Below are 17,050 nucleotides of genomic sequence, written 5' to 3'. Positions count from 1 at the left end.
AGCTCCCTCAGCACCTGTGGATGCACCCCATCAGGTCCCAAGGATTTATGGACCTTAATGTTTCCTAGGCACTCACAGACCACCTCTTCCCTGACTAAAGGGAAATCTCCCATTCCCCACACTCTCTCATTAACCTCCAGGGCCTGGGATTCCGGAGGGAGAGCCCTTTCACTAAAGACAGAAGCAAAAAAGGCGTTCACTATTTCCACCTCCTCAGCATCCCTCCTCTCCCTGGAAGCACTCAAGGCCAGGCTGGATGTGTTGTGAGCAACCTGGTCTACAGCGAGGTGTCCCTGTCTATAGCAGGTTGGAACGAGGTGATCTTAAGGGTCCCTTCCAACACAAACCATTCTAAGTTTCTAGGACAGAAAAACAGGCCAGCTCTCCCACATTGTTTCAGTGTCATTTACTTATAAAACAAGCTCTGGGACAACCCGAGAAGGTATTTGTTCCACGTGCAGCATCACCTGTGATAGAAACCAAGGAAGCCTACAGCAGGCCTCAGGACTCAGCAAGCCTTTTTGGCTCAAAGCAGGGCCAGCTGGAGCAGCTTACCACGAGTGCACCCAGAAGGGCCTCCATGCAGCTGCAGGCTTGCCGCATGTCATTGCATGTCATTGTGATGCAACAGTGGGTGAGCGTGACATAAAGCTGCAGGCTGGAACTCCGGCTGGGGTGGCCTCAGTTCGCTGCTGCTGGAGCGAGAGGTGGTAGCGGAGGGTTGCAGCTCTCAGAGAGTTCCTACCAGGAGCCATGGAGTGCTGTTGCAGTGCTGGATTCCGAAATCCAGATGAATTTCTGAGCAGAGCGGGGAAGAGCGGAAAGGTGAGCGCTGCTACATCAAGAGAGGGCTGAGTGCAGTAGCCTGGGGTATGCAGGGCTGCTCTGGGGCTGTAGATGCTCTCCAGAGGCTGAGGGACACTTCTCCTCATGCTGGTGCTGGAGAAGGCTTGCAGGGAATCGCACCTCTCTGCACATCCCAGCATCGGTTACAGAAGTGGGGAGGGAGCTGCCAAAGGGAGCGGAGGTGGGCTGGAGAGGGGAATGGAGTGTCTGAGTGTCCAAGCGTGTCTTTGTCTTTCTAGCTCCGACCCAGAGGACAGGAAGTTGGAGCAGGAGGTAGCTGGCTGTTGGACCTTCCACTCGGGGTTAAAATCCCTGTGCAGCCCGGCACCAAGCTCCTTTTCGCCAGGAGAAAGCTGGGGGAAAAGGTGAGAGGAGTAAGGAAGCGTCAAAAAGGGCTCTTGTTTCCTGAGGTTGCCGCCATGCCAAGGAGGCCTTGTGTTGGGATGCCAATCCCATGTGTTGGGATGCTGGGGCCAGGCACCCATCAGGCACAGAAATGTGGAGACCGGGTCGTTCCTGGAGGAGGGTGCAACCCTCTGCTCTCCCTCTTGGAGGACTTAGGAAAACCCAGACATGACTGTTTGGGAAAGAGGCAAGAGGCCAGCCTGTGGGTGTGAGCAGCTTGGAAGTGTCTCTGTCTCTTTGCTGCTCTCTCCTTCCCCATTCACACTCTACAACACATCTCTTCCAGCTCCACCAGCCTTCTCCTCAGTTTGACCTGAGAGATCCGTACAGTCGCAATCTGTGCACAGAGTACAACAGCCTGCATGACCCGCATCTGCGGGAGTTCCACAACCGCAAAAACAACCTGCGGAACCTGAAGAAACGGGGCTTGGTCACCGAGGATGGCGACGTAAGTTTGGCTGTTGGGCTGACCAACACGGGTCTCCTCAGGAGGGCTTTCCAGTCTGCCAGGCAGGGGCCTGACACTACAGCCATCTGTCATTGTCTCTTCTGTAGGTTGTCTGCACTCTGAAGGAGTTCAACGAGTACAGGCAGTACCTGACCAGGCTGAAGCTGGAGAAAAAGCAAGCAAAGAGGCGAGAAGAGGTAGGCAAAGCCCAGTATTGGTAGGCACGTGTCAGCAGCATGGCACTGAGGGCACGGGCTTTACTTGATGGATCTGAGGGAGATGGGGAAAGCAGAAAAGGTGAGGGGCGGGCTGGTGGTCTAGGCATTGAGGCATGGAAAGGACAGCTCGGCTCAGAGCTGAGCTAGCACAGCGTGCTGGTGTGAAGGCAGCCTGGAAAGTTGCTTGCTTACAAGCAGAGCACTGTGGCAGCCGTTCTCTTCTGCCCTCATTGCAAGGCTGAAGCAGTGTGCTTGCCCTCTTCTGCGTAAAGCAGCAGTACTTAGGGTGGGAAGCACTCTCTAAGACAAGATCAAGCATAAACCCTCTGTTCCCTTCCAGGATGAGCTTCTTCGGGAGATTTCCAATTTGAAGAAATCGATCCACAGACTACAGATGGCCAGGGACAAGTTCCAGCCCGGTCCCGTGGATTACATTGCGGGTTCGAAAATCAGACCCACAATGCTTCATAAACCAGCTGGCCCCTCTCCTTCATGCTATAATCTTCTGTCTGGACAATGCAGAAGGAATGTGGCTTTGATGGAGCGTGGCCTTCAGGGAGACTCATGGAGCACAGGGCGTGCAATGAAGCTGCCTGAGAAGTCACCCAAACCTGCGTTGGGCAGGGAAGGCTCCAAACTCCCCAGAATCATCCAGACTACTTCTGCGTCAACGACAAACTCCAAACTCCCCAGAAGCATTCGTACTGCTTCTGACCCAACAGCAAACTCCAGAGTCCCCAGAATCATCCAGACTACTTCTGCGTCAACAACAAACTCCAAACTCCCCAGAAGCATTCGTACTGCTTCTGACCCAAAAACAAACTCCAGAGTCCCTAGAAGCATCCAGGCCCCAGTGAAGGGAAAAGGAAAAAAAGGGGAAAACAAGTAGAGAGATTGGCCAAAAACCAAAACAGTGGCAACAAATTAGTTTTAATTGGCTTAATTAATTTTAATTTGTTTAATTCGTTTTAATTTGTTTAATTATTTGACCAAAGATGATACCAGAATGCAAGATAACACACTACAGTACAATATATCATAATTAGTATCAGAATTAGAATTAAAACCAATAAAAAAAATTAAAAAAATAACATTACAAAGTGTGTCCGAAAACTGAAGTCCTTATTCTAAAGCCGAGGTGAGACAACCCAGGGAGTTCTCGTGCTGCTGGGATCAAAAAGGAAAGGGGAGATCAAGTGATATACGGATGGCTTTTATCTTTTGCACTGAACATAAAGGGTGACAGAGCAGCAAGCAATCCTCTGGGGGATGTAGTTGTTCTCTGCTGGGGGTACATGCAGTGTTACAGGCTTGGGACAGAATGGCTGGATGACTGTGAAGAGGAAAGGGACCTGGGGCTGTTGGTCGATGCTCTGCTCAACATGAGCCCACAGTGTGCCCAGGTGGCCAAGAAGGCCAAGGGCATCCTGGCCTGTATAAGAAACAGTGTGGCCAGCAGGAGCAGAGAGGTGATCATCCCTCTGTACTCAGCTCTGGTGAGGCCGCATCTCAAGTACTGTGTTCAGTTTTGGGCTCCTCACTACAAGAAGGACATGGAGGATGAGGTCCTCACAGGGGACTTCAACCACCCTGATATCTGTGGGAGGGACAACACAGCATTGCACCAGAAATCAAAGAGGTTTCTGGAATGTGCTGATGATAACTTCCTCTTCCAAGTAGTATGGGAACCTCAAAGATCAGGTTAGGAAAGCTAAAACCCAGGCAGAACTAAATCTAGCTGGGGACAAAAAGGGGAACAGGTATATCAGTGATTAAAAAGAAGGTAAGCGAGGATGTGGGCCCTCTCTGGAAGGCAACTAGAGGCCTGGTCATGAGGAATACAGAGAGAGCTGAGGTGCTCAATGACTTCTTTGCTTCAGGCCTCACTGGCAAGTGCTCTAGGCCCAGAGCCCAAACTGCAGAAAGCAACAGTAAAACTTGGAGAAGGTGGATCTGTAAGTGCTGTAAGTGAAGATGAGGTTCTAGACCATCGAAAGAATCTGAAGCTGCACAAGTCCAAGGGATCCATCCGCAGGTTCTGAGGGAACTGGTGGATGAACTTGCCAAGCCGCTGTGCATCGTATTTGAAAGGTCATGGCAGTCTGGTGAAGTTCCCACTGATCAGAAAAGGGGAAACATAACCCCCCTATTCCGGATCGGGAAAAAAGAAGATCCAGGGAACTACAGGCCAGTCAGTCTCACCTCTGTGCTTGGTAAGATCGCGGGGTAGATCCAACTGAAGGCCCTACTGCACCACACGGAAAAATAAAGACAAGGTGGCTGGTGGTAATCAAAATGGTTTCACCATGGGCAAGTCAGACGTGACAAACTTGGTGGCCCATGTCAACTTCATGAAGTTCAACAAGGACAAGTGCCCTGAGTTGGGGAAATCTCAAGCACAGATAAAGGTTGGGTGGAGAATGGCTTGAGAGCAGCACCGAGGAGAAGGATTTGGGGGTCTCAGATGATTCAGCACGAGGTGGCAGTGTACGCTTGCGGCCTGGAAGGCCAAATATATCCCAGGTTTCATCAAGAGAAGTGTGACCAGCGAGTCGAGGAGGCGACTCTGCCCCTCCGCGCTGCTCCCGTAAGACCCCACATGGAGTACTGCGTCCAGCTCTGGGGACCCCAACACAAGGACACTGTGCTGTTGGAGCAGGTCCAGATGAGGGAAATGGAGATGATCAGAGGGCTGGAGCACCTCCCCTAGAAGGATAGGCTGAGAGAGCTGGGGCTCTTCAGCCTGGAGAAGAGAAGGCTCCAGGGGGACCTTATAGCAACCTCCCAGTATCTGAAGGGAGTGCATAGGAAAGCTTGGGAGGGACTTTTTATAAATGCATGTAGTGACAGGATGAAGGGAAATGGTTTTAAACTGGAAGAGGGTAGATTTAGAATACATACCAGGAAGAACTTTACTGTGAGGGTGGTGAAACACTGGAACAGTCTTCCCAGTGAGGCTGTGGTTGCCTCACAGAATCACAGAATTGCAGGGGTTGGAAGGGACCTCTAGAGATCATCGAGTCCAACCCTCCTGGAAAGCAGGATCCCTACATCACGTCGCACAGCTCGGTGTCCAGTCGGATCTTGAATATCTCCACAGAAGGAGACTCCACCACCTCCCTGGGCAGCCCGTTCCAGTGCTACGTCACCCTCACCATAAAGAAGTTCTTCCGCATCTTTGTGCAGAACTTCCAATGCTGAAGTTTCATCCCATTACCCCTAGTCCTATCCCTACACATTACTGAAAAGAGACCAGCCACGCCACTATGGCACCCACACCTCAGGTATTTATAAACCTGGATCAAATCCCCTCTCAGCCTTCCTTTCTCAAGGCTAAACAGACCCAGTTTGCTAAATCTCTCCTCATAGGGGAAATGCTCCAGGCCCTCCACCATCTTAGTGGCCCTCCGCTGGACTCTTTCCAAGAGATCCCTGTCTTTTTTGTACTGGGGAGCCCAGAACTGGACACAGTACTCCAGAGGAGGCCCCACCGGGAGAGTAGAGGAGGAGGATCACCTCCCTCGACCCGCTGGCCATGCTCTTTTTAATACACCCCAGGATGCCATTGGCCTTCTTGGCCACAAGGGCACACTGCTGGCTCATGGTCAATCTGTCGTCCACCAGGACGCCCAGGTCCCACTCAGCAGAGCCCCTCTCCAGCAGCTCTTCCCCCAGCCTGTACTGGTGCATGCAATTATTTCTCCCTAGGTGCAAGACTCTACACTTGCTTTTGTTAAACCTCATCTGGTTTTTTACTGCTCAGCTCTCCAGCCTGTCCAGGTCTCTCTGAATGGCAGCACAGCCTTCAGGCGTGTCAGCCAATCCTCCCAACTTCGTGGCATCAGCAAACTTGCTGAGGGTGGTCACTATCCCCTCATCAAGGTCACTGATGAAGATGTTGAACAAGACCGGACCCAGCACAGACCCCTGGGGGACGCCGCTAGTTACAGGCCTCCAGCCAGATTCCGCACCACCAACGACAACCCTCTGCACTCGGCCAGTCAGCCAATTCTCGACCCACTTCACCGTCCACTCATCTATCCCATACTTCCTCAGCTTTGTTATAAGGATGTCAAGGGGGACAGCATCAAAAGCCTTACAGAAATCAAGGTAGACTACATCTACCGCTCTCCCCCTGTCCACCCAGCTAGTGACATCTTCATAAAAGGCCTACAGGTTGGTCGAGCACGACCTCCTCTTGGTGAACCCATGCTGAGTACTCCTGATAACCTCCTTTTCTCCCAGTTGTCTGGAGATGGCATCCAGCACAAGCTGTTCCATCACCTTCCCTGGGACAGAGGTGAGGCTGACCGGCCTATAATTACCCGGGTCTTCCTTCTTGCCATTTTGAAGACAGGAGTGACACTGGCCGTCCTCCAGTCTTCAGGCACCTCCCCAGTTCTCCAAGACCTCTGACAGATTACTGAGAGCGGCTCAGCAACGACCTCCAGCAGCTCCCTCAGCACCTATGGATGCACCTCATCAGGTCCCAAGGATTCATATTCAGTGACTGAAAGCAACAGTTGTTGCTCTAAGAAATGCAATACTAAGCTAGGTCTGCCTGTAGCTGACAGCCATCAGCTTGCTCCTCAGGCAGGTTCTGTCTGGATGGAATGAAGGGCATGAAATACTGATGTGCTCATCAAACGCTGCTTGTTAGCTTAGAGACAAGGTGTTAAATAGGTTTGTTCATGTATTGCAAACATGTTACTTAGCTGCCTTCATTCTAGCTTCAGAAGAACATGTGCAGAATACAGAATTGATTAAAAGAAATAAGAACTGTCTGCATAGAACTTACTCTTTCCTTACACAGGAGAATCAAGCACACGTTTGTATGTGAGTACCTCCAGAGGTGAAACTCGATCCCCCAGATGTAATGAGCAGAGACATTACAATCAGTTCTAACTGTATCTTAATGCTGTGCCGAATAAGCCTGAGTCAGGATGTAAACCACTTTCTCTTTTTTTCTTCAGATGAAGCCATTAATTTTGTCAACAAGCCCAAAACAACTCCAGAAATATCAGTCAGTCCTTCTGAAGACCTGGAGCTGGTGTGTGAGGTGTCAGCTGCAAGCGGAGCTTTCATATGGAAGAAAGATCAAACAGAGGTGAAGCAGGACCAGAGGACAACCAACAGCTCCCAGGGGACGCACCGCAAGCTCATGGTCAAAAATGTGACCCTGAAAGACCAAGGGAGCTACAGCTGTGAAACAAAAGATGACAAAGCAACATTCCAAGTGAAAGTCAGAGGTGAGAAAATGCTTGAAATCCCAGAGATAAAGGAATGCTTCATTTTGTGTGTCTTGCATTTGGAGGATCAACTTACAGCCTCTCTGGTGCAAAACACTTTGGCTATAGGACTTTCTTTGTCATCTAGTGTCATAGCAACACTTTTCTACATGTGCTTTTCCATCCAGGAATGAATTACTGCAACAAACCATAGGCAAGGAGGGTAACTTGTGCACCTCTTGTAGTCAGCTGGTGTCTGCAGGGTTACAGTGCAAGAGCACACCAGGCATGCAAGGAGTGAGAAAAGGGGAGGTGTTTGAAGAGATCTGGTTACAGAATTTGAATGACACAATTAGGTGGAAAATGCCACTAATCAGACTCATAAATGGCCTGGGTTGCAAAGGCCCACAGTGCTCATCCAGTTCCAACCCCCTTCTTCCTATGTGCAGGGTTGCCAACCAGCAGCCCAGGCTGCCCAGAACCACATCCAGCCTGGCCTTGAATGCCTGCAGGGATGGAGCATCCACAGTCTCCTTGGGCAACCTGTTCTAGAGGGCCGTTCCCTTCTGATTTTCTGGAAATGTAGAGAGACATGAGAAGAAAAAAAGATAAGGGAGGAGGTTCAGCAGTGCATGCAGGTGTTCTAAATCTCATGTCCAAATCTGCTATCAGACTGCGAAATGTTTAGCTTTGTGATATGATGTGATATGATATGAAATGAAATGATATGCTTATCATTTCCCAAGGCAAAATAGAGGGGAAAGTATTTTCCTGTCTTAATGAGGCATCACGATGCTCTCTGTGAAGGGCAAGTATAGTGAAAACGGGGAACTGGAGTAAGCTCTGCAGCAGACTACAGCAAAACGGTGTGACTGTTGTGATGTCCCTGCAGAGAAAGAAGACGTGTTTACAAACAAGGACAAGGTACAAAAAGAGGTGAAGGCTGTACTGACTCAAAATGCCACGCTGAGCTGCGAGGTGGCCCAGGAGAAGACGGAGGTGAAGTGGTACAAGGAGGGGAAACTGATCACCTCGAGAGAGAAGTTCAAGGCTGAGTCAGAGGGCAAACAGCGTCGGCTGGTGGTGAGCCAGGTGGAGAAGAAAGGTGCAGGGGAGTACAGCTGCGAGGCTGCTGGCCAGAAACTCACCTTCAAGATTCATGTAACTGGTAGGAAACACATTTTGGTTGATATTCTTTGATTATTCCATAGTCTGGCTGTGGAAACGTCTGTGTGAATGTGTCCTCTTGATTCTGCCATGAAACTGTTTTGGGGAGGATGAATAGAAATGCTTACAAACGTGCAGCTAAAATGATTATTTGTTTTTAACAGTGTTTCATCCAGCTCTTCCCCTACGACTACTTTTATAATGAGCTGTCCATGGATGTCCAACTGTGATTTGTACAATGTGCAACACTGCTCTACCAGTTGATATTTCAACAGTAGTAGTTACAGATCTCTACTGTGGCTGCACTGAGGTTTGGTTGTTGGTGTCCTAAGAACTTTTAGTCAGAGGCATTGCACTTGCCTTTGGCTTGTTGAATCCCATGTTGACGACCATTCGTTCCATGTTCTGTAAATGTAATGACCAGTCATGAATCCATTGATACCTTTCTAATTGTACATTTCTCATTAGTCTGAGAGTTTAGCACGGAGGCAGATCTCTCACTCCAGCTGCAGTAGAGATTGCTCTGGTGTCAGTATATTTTGCACAAGATCCGGTAAATTTTAACTTAGACTCCAGATAGCCATGGGCACATCAGCTGCATTCTGAGTGACCATTAGTGAGCTGGCTGATGACGAGGGTTTGTCTTCTGTTTTATTTGTAGCTGCACTCTGCTGGTTTTTGCTCATAAGTCAACTTGTTCTCTGTTAACTTTACAGTTCTTGTCTTGTATTCTGAGCTGATCAGGACAGGGAATCTGTTTTCTCCTCTTCTTTCCTATGGCAGTGAACACATTGGAGCTTAATCCTGGTTAAGGTTTGGCATTTGATCAGCTATGTGGAGGAGCAACTGTACTGGGAGTCTACTGCCTTTCTGCTCACACAGACCTGGTGTCCTTGCAGGGCATAGCTTGCGTTCTGTTTCCTTGTAAAGGTTGCAGTCTTTGCTCTCTCCATCCTGGGGCATTCTGCTCCTTCAGTCCCTGGTGTGCAATATATCTCTGCTCCTGTAGTAGACAGTTTTGCTGCTGCCTGTGGTGTAGACTCTAAACCATCAGCTCTTACTGTTCCCACACCATGTGGATGTGATTGTGGGGCCTTTGGATCTGTTCCGTGAGTTGTGTAGCTCATGCTTTTGGCTCAGGAAACTGGCAGTTTCAGCAAAGAGTGGATTACAGAAAGGGTAGATTTGGGAGGTATCTGTCAGAGAAAATGAAATATGAATGATGACAGAAAGACTATGGCAACAGCTGGAATCTACCAAGTTAATCCTCAGCAGCCAAAGCCAGCCCACGTCTTATTGCAGAGGTGTAGGGAGAAAACCCAGAAATGTAGTGCTTTTACACTTGAATTTTGCTAGCTGAGGGCTATTATTAGCTGTTTGACTCAGAAACCAAAGGTTTTCTGTTCTCTTTCAGACCTCTGGCTGCACAGGGTAATGTAATACCTCCTCCTCTGCCATACGTGGAGAGTGCTTGCCTAGCTACCGTTGCTGTATTTCTCATGTATTTTTCACTGTAGCATGATGTGCAAGTCCAGCCCTCACTGCAAAATGATGTGGTGTGCAAGTCAGGCGGGATTATGAGTACTCTTGGAGTGGTTGGCTCTTTCACTACAGAAATCCTCCTCTTACTAGCTTCTCCCAAAGTGCAATGGCTTTCTGAGCCTTAATTGATCCTCTTACCATTGCACTCAGAAAGCTTTTCTTCACTTCATAATTGAGTTGTATTTGGCTGATCTCCAGTTTAGAGTGGAGCAATCTCAAAAAGACACACAGATGAAGATCTGTCATTGTCTTCATTCAAAGAAATCTGAAAATTAGGAGTTCCAGCTGATAGTAAAGACTACCCAGAGGGATGGGATGACCATATGGACTATGCTGAGGATGCCTTATAATGTGTGATAAACACTGTGAAGCAGTGTTGCTCTGGGAAATGGCCTAATACAACATAAAGCAACTTTTAATGTCTTCCAGTCACAAGCTGTTCATATCTAATGTATATTTTAATCAGTGTTTTCCAGTTCCAGAAGCAGAGGATGCCTTTATCAACAAGCAGAAGGTGCAGAAGGAGGTGAAGGCTGCACCAACAGAAAATGCCACGCTGAGCTGCGAGGTGGCCCAGGAGAAGACAGAGGTGAAGTGGTACAAGGAGGGGAAACTGATCACCTGGAGCAAGAAGTTCAAGGTGGAGTCAGAGGGCAAACAGCGTCGGCTGGTGGTGAGCCAGGTGGAGAAGAAAGATGCAGGGGAGTACAGCTGCGAGGCTGCTGGCCAGAAACTCACCTTCAAGATTCATGTCACAGGTAAGACAGGTGTTGTCTGAAATACAGCAGAGAACAGTAAAGTAAAATCTAGTTTCTATTATACAGTGATCCAGTTGCAGTAGTCTGTGCTGAGATTTTTTCCCTAGACTTGATTGCCTCGGTTTGTAGAAAGTATTTGGTTTTAGTATGGCACAACGACCTGTTTCAGTCTGTCTGTAGAATAATAATTACTGATATATATGTACAATGGAAGCAATATTCAAGATATTATTCAAATCTCTCCTGTGCCTGAGATCCCAAACTGTAATTCTTGTTCACCGAAACATTTGACTAAGATAAGTATGTGCAGTGAGGCTGGAGTGCATGTTCTACGTGCAGCCTTTCATGGCAGGAGAAGCAGGAACTTCTCCTAGTAGTACACTGCCTTTTTACTATGCCTTTATGTTGGAGGCTGCATCTGGATAGGTGAGTCTGCTCCTCACAGTAAGAGACCTGGTAGAGCTGACTATTCCCAGAGCTCAAAGTAAGATAGATATCTGCAAATCACACACAAAGAACAAAGGACTGCGTTGGTGAGCATATTTCCTTTGTGCCTTTGACAGTCACAGTTGTGGCAATGGTAGAGGCCATGAGGAGTCTGTTCAGGAAGCCAGGAGTACTGTTCTGGGTCATGAAAAGGCAGCCAGTGGTTTGACTATCACATGTTTATGTGTTTTGATGTTTCACAGTGGGTCTTAAGTAAAAGGAATTCAGGTTTTGGTTGCCTGCAGGACAGATGTTCTTTTGGGTTCAATATGTTTGCGTAGTGACTTGCAACCATGGGACTGGTGTTCAAGGACCCTCTTGGTTCCTTCAGTTCCTAGGTTCTTTCTTGCCTAGATTTGACACTTTGTTTCAACAGAAGAGCTGATATTCTCTATGAAGGCTATTAGTTTGGGCACAAGTGGTAACCTAAACCTGTTCCAACCTGTACATACAAACCTGCAAGATGGTCTCATTTCAGTCCTCCTGTTTTTCTTTTCTTCCCTCAGAGCCAAAACCTGTGTTTATAAACCAGGAGAAGGTGCAGAAAGAGGTGAGTGCTTCCCTGGCAGCAAGTGCCTCCCTCAGCTGTGAAGTAGCACAGGATACAACCGAAGTAAAATGGTACAAGGATGGAAGACTGCTTGCCTCCTCCAGAAAGTTCCAAATGGAATCTGTGGGCAAAACACGGCGTCTGGTTGTGAAGCAGCTGGAGAAGAAAGATGCTGGAGAATACATCTGCGAGGCTGCTGGCCAGAAGATGACCTTCGAGCTGGAAACATCTGGTGAGCATTCGCTTTGGGAACACTAAGCAGCTTTGGTGGGATGTGGATGTGGGGGAATGGGTGGTTTCATTGACATGAGAGAACAGGCAGTGATGCTGTGAAAACAGATGGATGATGCTCAGCCTGGCTAAATGACCTTAAAGATTCATTCCATTCTATTGTTTTTCTACCCTTAATTTTGCTGCAAAGGTTTTAGAATAAATGAGATTCTGGTTTCCATAAAACTGTTTGCAGGGAGCTCCTTTGTAGCTAGTAAGTCTGTCTTTAGGTTCAAGGGCAATAATGCATTGACTGTGTTGAAGATAGAAATGACTCGTGAATGGATGATGGTTTAGAATAAAACAAAATCCTACTTATTTTCTATGCAAATATGTGTAAGGAAAAGATGCTGCACTCAGTTCTGGAAATATCCTGACAAATATATCTCTACTGTTTCACAGCTGGAGATATCAAGATTGTTAAACCACTGGAAGATGTGGAAGTGAATGAATATGGGAGTGCATCTTTTGTCTGTGAGATTTCACATGATGAGGTTCAGAGCCAGTGGAACAAAGATGACAACAAGCTGAAGGCTGATGACAACATCAGAATGCGGCAAGATGGTAGGGTGTAAGAGGGGGATCTTTCTCCTGAGTGGGGGGTGGGTTGGAGATCAAGCAGAAAGGACATCTGAAATGAAGAAGGTTCAGAAGGGAGTTTCCCTTTTGTTTTGGGACTGAGGTTTAGGTGGAACAAGTGACATGGTGGGAAGCTTAGTGTGGGAAGTGTGATGCTATCCCACCATCCCACACTGCCAGGAGCAGGTAGGAAATCAGTGCAGTTCTTTCCAAAGTGGGGGTGACCAGGGCAGTCAGTTCACCTCTCCAGAGAGGTTTTGTCTGACAATGAGTGTGATCCTTCTGTATCAGGTACTTTGAAGGTGACGACGGCCACATTTGGTCAGTCCTTGTAGAAGCCATGTTTGGATTACACTTTGGTGGGGATGTGGATGTGGGGGAATGGGTGGTTTCATTGACATGAGAGAACAGGCAGTGATGCTGTGAAACCAGATGGATGATGCTCAGCCTGGCCATGTGCCTCAGAGCTCTTTGCTCAAGGAAGCCAAGTGTAGTTGTGGGTTTGCTCTCAAGAGCACAGTTTGGTAGGGATGAGCTGGCGGTTGGACTAGATGACCTTAGTGGTCTTTTCCAGCCTTAGTGACTCTGTGGTTCTCTGCTTCAGGAAAGACCTGCTCGCTGACTTACACACGTGTCCAAGTCAAGGATGCCGCAGAAATAAAATCTGTTGCAGAAAAGGCAGAATCTCGTGCCCATCTTACAGTTAAAGGTAATTATGGTTCAGATGATGATTTTGCTTAAATTATCTTATCTTATAAACCAGCTAACACCCTTTGCTTGAATGTCAAGGAAGTTAAACACCACCAGGACCTTTCACAGAAATGCAAACTCCTACCTACCTACCTTTCTGCCCACAAAATATCCAGCTTGTCTTTTCGGATTTACTTTTGCTAAGTAAACAGATTATTTTCTTAGGAGGTTTATTTTCTACCTTTCGACTTCAGATTTGTGTTTGAACGTTGAGGGATAAAAAACATAGCTTGACTTTTTCTTCATTTTCTCTGTTTGTTTGAAAAGAGCTCAGGGTTGTTTTTTTTTTTAATATATACAATGTTAGGGTATATATATGATGTTAAGTGTGGTAAATAAAAGGGAGACATTTGAGTTAGCACAGTACTCAAGAGTTCAGTCCCCAGCTTTGCCACTGTTACAATTATAAGGGCAAGAAAATCCTGGAAAATGAATTTCTCCTAAGTAGAGTCATTACATTTGAGCTACAGAGACCTTTACTAGGAGAAAACTTGTTGTTCAGAGCTAAGTTGCTGTATTTAACCAAAGTAATTATCAATGTCCATGTTTCAGTGAACCTCTATTCCATTTCGTAATGCGAGGAGTTTGATATCGGGATGGGAAGGTCATGGTTTGATTTAGATGTTGGACTGGGAATCAGAAGATCTGGGCTCTCTTCAGGTTGTCAGTCTTATTGTCTGACTTCTTAACAACATTCCTTTCTTTCTATTATTTTTTAATGATGTTTTAAGGCATTTTGAGCTGATAGGTGTAGTGTTCATGTGCAGTAATGCTGACGTGAGTAAGTAGGGTGATAATGTAAGGGTTTTTTACATTCCTTCTAAATCTCTGCTTTCTCTTGTTCCATCCTTCTTAAAGAGCAATCCATTAATCTAGTAAAGGAGCTGTGTGATGAGGATGTGACTGAGCCTGAAGAAGCCAAATTTGAATGCGAGATATCCATTCCTTCTGTGAAACCTCCCGAGTGGTATCTACGTGGGGAAGTCTTACAGGCTGGCAGAAACTTGATTATGCAGCAAGAAGGCACCATCCACCGGCTGAGCATACCGAAAACCACCACTGATATGACAGGCACCAGTCAGTTCTCAGTTGGCAAATCCAAATCCACAGCCAGTCTGCTCATCAGAGGTAACATATCCTGGCTTGGTTTACATCATGAAGATGAAGAATTAATTAACGTACAGTCTTCCTTCACTGGGGTCTTTGAAATATTGTGTGTGTTTCTGGAGGGTCTGCTCCATTTCCAGTTCAAAGTCGTTGGACACTAAATGAGACAGCTGCATCTCAGTAAAAGATCTGTTTGAATATTTGTAATGTGCTTACTATTCAGATCTACAGAGCTGAGGTTTTGTCCTTGGCTATACCAAAGAAGTCAAATCAGGTGAAATTAATTGTATTTCTGAAGTAGACAAGTTTGAGTTTGGTAGCACCTAAATTTGATGCAGTTTGTCATTGATTTCATCTGAAAGAAACTTGCAGGCTTTTTATCTGCTGTTGTCCCCAGCGTAAGAGTCTCCATTCACATCCTAAAGTACTTGTTATATTTTCAACTCACTCTTATTTGAATAATTGCCTCAACTGGGAGCAGTTTAATAAGCAAGAGCTGGACCTTGCATTTGGTATATAGTATACAGTGTTACTTTATGGAAATGTAGTCAAAGGCATTCCCTATAGGCAATCATTTGTTTTATCTTTAGAGTGGTTCAAAGAACCGATGTGAATATGAAATGAAATGGAATGGAATAGACGCAAGAGACTTTCCTCTTCTTCCAATTGTCCTCATCCTTTCTTCTCTTCCACCCTTGCTTTGCAGATTACCATATACAAATCACCAGGAAGCTGGAGGACAAGACAGGTTTGGAACGTCATTCTGTCATCCTGTCCTGTGACTTCAGGCCTTCTCCAAAGGTGTTGAAATGGTTCAAGGGCCACACACCCATTGAACCCTCTGAGAAGTACAAGATCAAGAGGGATAAGCATTCAGCAGAGCTCAAGATTCTGAAGCTGAAGCCCGATGATGCTGGTGTGTACAAGTGCAAGGCAGGAATTGCAGAGACTGAGGCCACGCTGACAGCAGAAGGTATGAGCAGGGAGGGTGGCCTCTTCCATGTCCTATTTCACCTCAGATTTCTCTTCTTGAGGTTGATTTCTGCCGTTCTCTCCTGCTAACTTTATAAATGTATAATCTCCACTGAGAAGATTACACAAAGATCATCTAGTCCAACCATTCTACCACATCCCAGTATGATTTATAGTAACAGTGGTAACAGTTCACCTTGTTTCCCCACAGCCCGCAATGTAGAAGTAACGAAGCACCTGCAGGATGTGGAAATTGAAGAAGAGAGCTCCGCTGTCTTCTCCTGCGAGCTGTCCCATGATGACGAGGACGTGGAATGGTTCCTGAATGGCAACCTCCTTTACACCAACAATTGCAATGACATCAAGAATGTTGGCAATTGCTGCTGACAATGAAGCAGGTTACGCCTGAGGATGCTGGCACAGTGACAGTGAAGTCAGACAGGGTATCAGAAAGCGCGCGCCTGAAGGTGATAGGTGGGTCTGATCACACCCCTCCTGGATGTAAGAGATGCTAAGGAGCTCCAGTTCATTCTATTGAGCAGCAATCCTGCTTCTCAAGCTCACCACTATGGGGTGACAAGTCATCAGGGGCTTCTTCCAGTGGAAGGTTCCATTGCAGCAGATATCAACGAAGGAGGATGGTTTTGGTGTCCTGCCAAAGCATTCCATTGCTTTTTATCATCATTTTCCTTAACACAAGGAGAGTTAGAAGAGCAATTTCTTTTACTGCTTCAGTAACATGCAGTGTCAATGCTGTTGTCTCCAAGGATTTATGACTGCAGGGAGAAATCGTTCAGTGTGTGTTTTGCCTCCGGGATGACTAATGACCAGGCTGTGAGCAACCTGATCTAGCTGTGAATGTCCCTGTTTATTGCAGGGGAGCTGGGCAAGATGGCCTTTAAGGTTCTCTTCCAATTCTAAGGAACTTGTGCCTGAAGTGCAGAAGTGGATTCTGCACTTCTTCATCAGTGGATCCACTTCTTCATATCCTCCCCATGATTACACAGGAAATACAACAAAAGAACATGCATGGTCTTACTGTTGTCATTTGCTTGAATACGAAGACGTCTCTTTTTTATGGTTGAGATTTTTGATTATATGAGTCGGGAAGAACTCACGTTGTTTAGCTTTCTCAATAGGCGATCGTGATGGTCTCTATCATCTGGTACCCCCGTGGATTCATCTACATCAGGCACGAGTGAAAGAATTAAAACACAAAACAACCACCAAGGTGAACCCTTCCAAAAGGGGGAAAGTTCCAGTTGCTGCAAGCCACTGAGGTAACCAATAGAGGGGCCCTGATCCCCCTCATGCCATCGAGATGCTCTGGCGCGGTATGTGCCTCAAACTCAAAGCTCCTTCCCACCTCCCAAGGAAAAGCAAAACAACCCATGCATCTCCAGCAAAGCTGCCCAGCAGACAGCAGGGAATGCAAACAGCTTCTGGCTGCTCCCCTGCACTCCTGTCCTAAGTAAGTGACCCTTCGAGGACTGGCTGGAAAATCAGTGCATGACACACGTGAGTGTGCACAGGATTGTGCTAAGCAGTGGGGATCCATGATTGTGTGTGTGTGTGTGTGTGTGTGTGTTTGTGTGTGTATTTGTGCATGGATGGTGTTGTACACACATTTGTGTCCATGAGTGCACAAACCAGTGGGGTTGCTCAGGTGTGTGTAGGTCTGTGGGTATGTGTGCAAGGACGAGCATGCACATATATGTACGTGC

At 47.0% G+C, this 17,050-nt stretch overlaps 2 protein-coding genes across 2 annotated transcripts; both read left to right on the top strand.

Annotated features, from left to right (window-relative positions):
* The first annotated feature begins 487 nt into the window (after positions 1–487).
* Positions 488–1,822, top strand: LOC146760883 (fibrous sheath-interacting protein 2-like). Its single transcript, XM_085545958.1, has 3 exons — positions 488–825; positions 1,086–1,211; positions 1,538–1,822. Exons 1-3 carry the CDS (start codon positions 754–756, stop codon positions 1,820–1,822), a joined length of 483 nt encoding a protein of 160 aa, XP_085402084.1. The 5' UTR covers positions 488–753.
* A 12,294-nt stretch (positions 1,823–14,116) lies between these two features.
* Positions 14,117–15,387, top strand: LOC146760882 (myosin-binding protein H-like). Its single transcript, XM_085545957.1, has 3 exons — positions 14,117–14,375; positions 15,061–15,327; positions 15,374–15,387. The coding sequence occupies exons 1-3, from the start codon at positions 14,258–14,260 to the stop codon at positions 15,385–15,387; spliced, it is 399 nt and encodes a 132-aa protein (XP_085402083.1). The 5' UTR covers positions 14,117–14,257.
* The last annotated feature ends 1,663 nt before the right edge of the window (positions 15,388–17,050 follow it).

The sequence above is a fragment of the Coturnix japonica genome, chromosome 4 (genome assembly GCF_054131305.1).
Source record: "Coturnix japonica strain WE chromosome 4, WE-NBRP24, whole genome shotgun sequence".
Classification (NCBI taxonomy): domain Eukaryota; kingdom Metazoa; phylum Chordata; class Aves; order Galliformes; family Phasianidae; genus Coturnix; species Coturnix japonica.
The sequence above is the reverse complement of the archived record's forward strand: the minus strand, read 5'-3'. Positions and strand labels throughout refer to the sequence as shown.

Excerpts from the sequence above, each read along its gene's own strand:
- LOC146760883 (XM_085545958.1), top strand. The coding sequence starts at position 754 with ATGGAGTGCTGTTGCAGTGCTGGATTCCGAAATCCAGATGAATTTCTG. Across the intron at positions 826-1,085 it reads GAGCGGGGAAGAGCGGAAAG|CTCCGACCCAGAGGACAGGA; the intron begins GTGAGCGCTGCT and ends TTGTCTTTCTAG. Across the intron at positions 1,212-1,537 it reads GGAGAAAGCTGGGGGAAAAG|CTCCACCAGCCTTCTCCTCA; the intron begins GTGAGAGGAGTA and ends CATCTCTTCCAG.
- LOC146760882 (XM_085545957.1), top strand. The coding sequence starts at position 14,258 with ATGCAGCAAGAAGGCACCATCCACCGGCTGAGCATACCGAAAACCACC. Across the intron at positions 14,376-15,060 it reads AGCCAGTCTGCTCATCAGAG|ATTACCATATACAAATCACC; the intron begins GTAACATATCCT and ends CTTGCTTTGCAG.